This window comes from Palaemon carinicauda, chromosome 35 (assembly GCF_036898095.1).
Source record: "Palaemon carinicauda isolate YSFRI2023 chromosome 35, ASM3689809v2, whole genome shotgun sequence".
NCBI lineage: Eukaryota > Metazoa > Arthropoda > Malacostraca > Decapoda > Palaemonidae > Palaemon > Palaemon carinicauda.
The window spans coordinates 58,097,272-58,103,504 of NC_090759.1; the positions used below are offsets into that span (position 1 = coordinate 58,097,272).

At 48.7% G+C, this 6,233-nt stretch overlaps 1 protein-coding gene across 1 annotated transcript; it reads left to right on the forward strand.

The window, feature by feature from the left end:
* Window positions 1-3,530: 3,530 nt before the first annotated feature.
* Window positions 3,531-4,366, forward strand: LOC137627332 (uncharacterized). Its single transcript, XM_068358415.1, has 2 exons — window positions 3,531-3,722; window positions 3,809-4,366. Exons 1-2 carry the CDS (start codon window positions 3,531-3,533, stop codon window positions 4,364-4,366), a joined length of 750 nt encoding a protein of 249 aa, XP_068214516.1.
* Window positions 4,367-6,233: the final 1,867 nt, after the last annotated feature.

Consider the following 6,233-nt stretch of genomic DNA (forward strand, 5'->3'; position numbering starts at 1 on the left):
AGTAGGCAATAGTGTCACAGCAGTACCAGTCTCTCAAGTCTGGATTTGCAGCCGCTCAGCTCCTTGAGCGTAGCTGCAGGTGCGACCGCTCAGCCCCTTGAGCATAGTCGCTAGGTTGGCAAGGATAGGTCTTGCAACTGCTCAGCCCCTTGAGCGTGGTTGCCAGTGTGGTCGCTCAGCACCAAGAGCATGACCTTGCGGACCAAAAAATCAGGACCATTTGGAACCGAAATGAAAGGTTTTAGTAGTAGGTAAAAGTGCTGATAGTAGTAAGTCCCAGTAAGTAGGAGAGACTGGGAGAGGAGAGAAGAATTCGAGTAGTAGGAAAAAGTGGCAGATTTAAGCATAGATGCCTATCTCTGCACCGGGGAGGGTGAAACTAAGGGACTGAGGAGGGAATGAATTACAGAGGAGGGAGTCTTAGCAAGGGAGCAGACTTTAACTAGTAGTTGCAGTACTAGGGGGATCAATGTGTCCACTGGCAGGGCCTCTGCCAGGGATAAGATGGCAGATATTGCTGGGGGTTGGGGAGGAGATTTCACAGCGCTGGAGGTTGGCTCTTCAACTGGGCTAACAACAGTGCTGGGTTCTTGGTCCGTGGCTGCAGTAGGGGCTCCTGGAGGAGGAGTCTCGGATTGTCGTCTGGGAGGCCTGGTTCGCTGAATCCTCTGGGGTTTCGGTGCCTGCCTTGGTGCAGCCTCAGGTTTGTTAAGTGTCTGCCTTGGTGCAGCCTCAGGTTTGGTCGGTGGGGCTGCCAGTGGGGTTGGTAGCCTCTTCAAGAATTCAGGGCACTTCTTGTTCCATGCATGGTGACGTCCCGCACAATTGGGACATTTTGCCTGGGTTTTTGTCCCATTCCGGTGTGCGTCAATGCAGTCCTGTGTGGGATGGCGGTGGCTGCAGACTCCGCATATTGTAGGGTTCCTGCACTCTTCTTTCTGGTGTCCATAGCGCTGGCAGTTGTAACAGCGTAGTGGTTCTCGCTGTGGACTTCTGATGGGAAACTTCCCCCAGAGGCCCAAATCCAGTGCTTTAGGGACTTGCCCTATAAAGGTGACTGATACTTCCTTGGTGGGAAGTTTGCGGTGGTCCAGCTTCCTCTCGGCTTTTGCAACATTGCTGCAGTCGGTGACGAATGACAGTGGCATGTTGACAGGAAACCGATAGATCACTGCCTGTCTGAGTCTCTTCTCGGGGTCCAGGAGGGTCAGGGAGGTTTCCTGTTGGAGGATGTTGACGCTGGCAAGGTCTTTCGGGGATATAATTAAATCCCCTTTCAGGTTGGCCCTGGCTGTGATCTTGATGCCAGGGTTGGCGGTGGCAATAGCAGCAACTGCTGCATATGACGGTGAACCTTCTACAGCTGCCATCTTGAATTTGACAAGCTGTTTGGGTTGGCTGACAGGTGGTTGTGGTCCCTCAGCAGCGGCCAAGTTTAGGTCCAAGCTTGGGTCATTTTCGGTGATTGCCTGAGCCTCCATTAGGAGCTGTGAGAGGCATGGAGTGCAGTTGCAATCCTCAGGGTGCAGTTCTGCTAGTTGCGGTGCAGTCAGGTCTAGATCCATGGTTGAAACGTTGGTCTCAGGTTCCGGAGTTGCGGTGAGTGGAGCGTCCTCTGCTTCCATCTTTTCAGGTGTCTTCTGGACAGCTGGTGCTGGAGATGGAGTGGGTGGCTCCGGGATAGGTGAGTCTTCAGAGTCCTTGGCTGGTTTGGCACGAGTGGGGGAGCTGTGGCCTACAGTGTTGCTCCAAATAGCATACACACATGACTGGCAGTCACAGTCCCGTTCAAAGGGGAGAGAGTTGCTGCAACTGGGTGCAGACACTGTCTCTTTATACCGTGCTTGCACTCGGTATTTCCTCTGGAAAATGTCTGGATAAGGAGGCTGTGGAGGGTAGGATGGTATATCCATATATCCTGGCCTGTGCTTCCTTTGCAGGAGGTGGTAGATGCTCTCAAGCACCAGGGTATAGCACTGAAAACAATTGCATGTTTTCCTGTGAGAGAGCACCGTTGGGTCCCTTATTTTGAACCCTATGTGGTCTGCTAGCTGCTGCCTGTAGTTCTGGTACCTCAGGCAGCGATTGCACTTGCACTGCTGAGCCACCTTCTTGCAGGGATTTATCCAGGTGGGGTACAAACTCCTTCTGTAAGTGCGGAGACTGTCGTGCCCATCATCAGCCATACTGGATGGAATTGGGCTAGTCACTAAGGTCAACAACAGTTATTTATTTAGCAAAAAAGCCAAAGTAAATAACTGGATTCTTTCTTATATGCGGCCTCTTCAACCAAAGTTGAGAGGTCCTAGTGACAGAGTGGATAAAAGTCCACCCATCCAGGTGTTGCCAAGTCCGGTGCTGCTGAACTTAGAAGGCTGGAGAGCTCTTGTCGGCGCGAGAGCTGGGCCGAGACTGAGTATTTGAAACTAACTGGAGCCTTTGTATATCAGAGGACAGTTCCTCCTGTGTGGAATAAAAATGGACATCAACTAACAAATTTTCTCTCCTAACCTAACCTACAAGCCATGTCCTTACCTACTTACCTAACACGGGGCTAGCGCCCCCCTGTAACCCCCCTTACATTACCGTATTCCAAGTAAGCCGTAATCATATATACAGGTGGCCGCTATCCTACATACAACCCTAATTCCTGTAAGATCTCTAAACATAACTTGACTCTATACTTATGTTTTCTCTGGGATCCTCTATCAGTGGTAGATATGGGGGGGGGGGGGGAGTGCGGGAAGGTTTAAATTCATCAAAATCTCACCAAACACTACTTTACATTGAATATTATAAAATAAGAAGCTTCATGACAACAGATAGGTTCGTTCATTCGTTCAGATTGCACGGCTTTTACATCTGGGCAGGGGCTCTTGGCACAAGGCACTAGCCCCTAAGAGCACACAGTGTGCGCTTTTGGTACAAGCAGTTGCTCCACACCAAGAGCATGCCTGCAGGAGTCAATGTTTTTCTTATAAGAATATCTGTAAAAAATCAAAACTTTTCTCATGGCAACCAGATTGTAGAGACATGGCCTCCCAAGACCGGGAAAGTAGACACTGCTGCTCAGATCAAAGAGCGTAGCTGCTCGGGGGAAAAAAAAAACCTGGAACCAACAGGAAAAATTTTAGGAGTAAGTAAAAGTTTTATAGCAGCAAGTCTCTGTAAAGTAGAAGAGACTGGGAGAGGAGAAAAGGATTTTTAGTAGGAGAGAACAGAAGTAGTTCAAAGCAAAATGCTTAGGGAAGGACAGCTCGGGGGGAAGGGGGGATGCAAGACTGAAGGTCAGGGGAGGAACTGGAGGAAGGAGAAGGGGGTTATGAAAGGGAGGAACTGGAGAAGGACTCTGAATGGCCAGGATACGTCAGCCATCATGTCCGTGGCCGTTGGGTGGCTGAAAGGATTTACATGGGATCTATATCAAAGTTGGATCCACAACTTCAAGAATTTATATAACACTAACACTTCAAATTGCAGTTGTATTGACTGCCAGAGGTATCGCAGCTACAGAGAGGACCTGATCCATTATGTCGGCTTTGTCCCTGTGCATGACCCAGGGATGCCCCACCACGTCAGATGCAATTGCAAAGACTGCTTTATCTTCACTTTTTCATGTATCCCAGACTTCAAGCAGCTTGAAACCAGACCTAGCAGATGGACAATTCAAATCACCACAGGATGGAGCATCTTACACTAGTATTTTCGCACTTGATACTCAAGTGCTCCCATCCCCCCCCCTACAAGCCACCTGAAGGAGGGCACCATAAAGCCTGCCTCTGTGCTCAATGTTTAATTGAGATTCTAGCTCAGGCATCAGCCACTGTCTGTATCCCTGAGCCGAATCCTGCACCACGAGCCACAACCCACAAAAGCTGTTCCCACGGAGACAGAAGCTGTGCCTAAGGAACTAACATCTACCTCACTGAAACCATCTACCTCCAGCCCTACCCGGGGACCCCATTTAGCCCAAAAGAAAAAGGCTGAACACCCACCTGGCCCTGCAAGCCCACTGGCCTCTCCAGGACCATCAACCTGCGCCCCAGGAACAACCACAGCTGCTGCCACCCCTCCAGCAGAGGCAGACATATCTGCCATGGATCTCGATCCTCCCACCTGCTCTACTATCCAGCCAGTAACAACGCACCACCCGGGCTGCAACTGCACCACATGCCAGACCCAGCTCCTTCCCGAGGCCTCCACCATCAACGGCACACAAGTGTCTTTAGAAGCTCCACAGCCCACCTCAACTGAACAACACAAGTCAAGCTGCCTGCCACCGGAGAGAACCCGTCATATGCAGCAGCAGCAGCCATCGCAGCCGCTAACCCTGGACGACTCCAGATCACGGCCAGACCCAACCTAAAGGGAGACATTATCATCACGGCCAAGAATTAGGATAGTGTCAGACTCCTTTGCAACGGAGCCTCCCTGTCCTATCTTGATACTACCAAGAAACTAAGGAAAGTAGTGGTATATAACTATCTGGTTAACATGCCGCTCACCCTCATCACCGACTGCAGGAACAATGCCCAAGCCAAATGGAAATTGGGCAGTCACAAGGCACTGACTAAAGAAGTCATCACCACCTTCGTAGGACACATCTTACCTTCCCTGGACCTTGGACTGTGGGGAACTTTCCCCATAAGAGACCTCGATAAGGATCTACTCCCCGGCTTCAATTGCCAGCATTTTGCCCACCACAAGTCTGATTATAGAAGCCAGCCGATCTGTGGGGTCTGCAGCGGCAAGCATTCAACACAAGACTGCATTGATCGCACAATGCAGGGAGGGATACCCAGCCAAAGTGCCCCAACTGCGCCCGGCTTTGCCATGCCTGGAACAAGAAATTTCCGGAGCATCTCAAAAGGTTGGAGGCATTGGAGACTGCCACTCCTACCACTGCAAACAAGGCACCGTCATAGTAACCTAAACCATAAAAAATACCTCGTACAAGACCATCTCGGAAACCATCCACTCCTCCTGAACCGGTCACAGCCCCTGCGCCTACCACTGCCACCAGTCCATCCACTGTCCCTGCACCAAACACCACTGGTCCAGCACTGACCCCTTGCCCTAATCCTTCTCCCACCATTTCGATGCCACGTCCTTGCAAGACCTGATACCCGTTACAATTCACCTTGTTACCCGAGTTTTATCCCTCCTCATCTTCCTTTTCCTCAGTCAAACCTTTGCCAAATCCTCCACCCCACCCCTCAAGCAGAGATAAGTCCTACTTAAATCTGCTCGTTTTCTCTTTTACTAAAACATTCTCTTCTCCTCTCTCAGTCTCTCCTACTTACTGGGACTTGCTACTATACCACTGTTCCCTACTACTAAATCTCTTCCTTCCGGCTCCTGAAAGGGACTGATTTGAGGGCTCAGGGGCGAGCCACATACTCAACTCGGCCTTCGACCTAAGAAGAATATCAATGCTCTAGGTGCAGAGCAATGGTTAAAGCTCTAGGGGCAGAGCAATAGACAAAGCTCTAAAATATTTTATTTTCCCTTGTTTCCTTTCCTCATTGGGCTATTTTCCCTGTTGGGATCCCTGGGATTATAGAATTCTGCTTTTCCAACTAGGGTTGTAGCTTAACAAGTAATAATAATAATAATAATAATAATAATAATAACAATAATAATAATAATAATAATAATAATAATAGTGCCCTTAAAAAGTTACTTTGACACAAGCGCTCTATGAGCAGAGCTACATAAATGACCTTGGGGCTAGGACACATTCTCGAAAGAGCCATTGTCCAAACAAAATTATGGGCAATCTACAGCAAATAAGCAAGCAAGCACGAGCTGCAGTGAATAGCACTTCAGTAATCTCACAATTATCAATTTTCATTTTGGAAATCTAACAAAATGCTTTGAAAGATTCCTCCTGATTACGGAATGAGATCCGTGCTTCCAATTTCTCATATTTTCTTCAAAATTCATCCTCATTTCATGAATTTTACCATAAGTTTTAAAAGTCATCAACAATGCTTCATAATGGCAATTTATTGGTATATCACAAATGTGTGGAAGACCTTTAATTTTCTTACATTCCCATCTAGTTTCTGAGTATTTGAAGAGCGGTCCCTATTAGTTCCTTGGTCGTCAACACAATTTTCCTTAATTAGACTAGCAGGGGTCGTCAACAGTGCCAGGGGCGAGTCAGTATATCAAGGGGGGGGGGGGTCTGTTGTCAGCAGAATTCATAGGAAGGAAAAGGGCCATGTTTG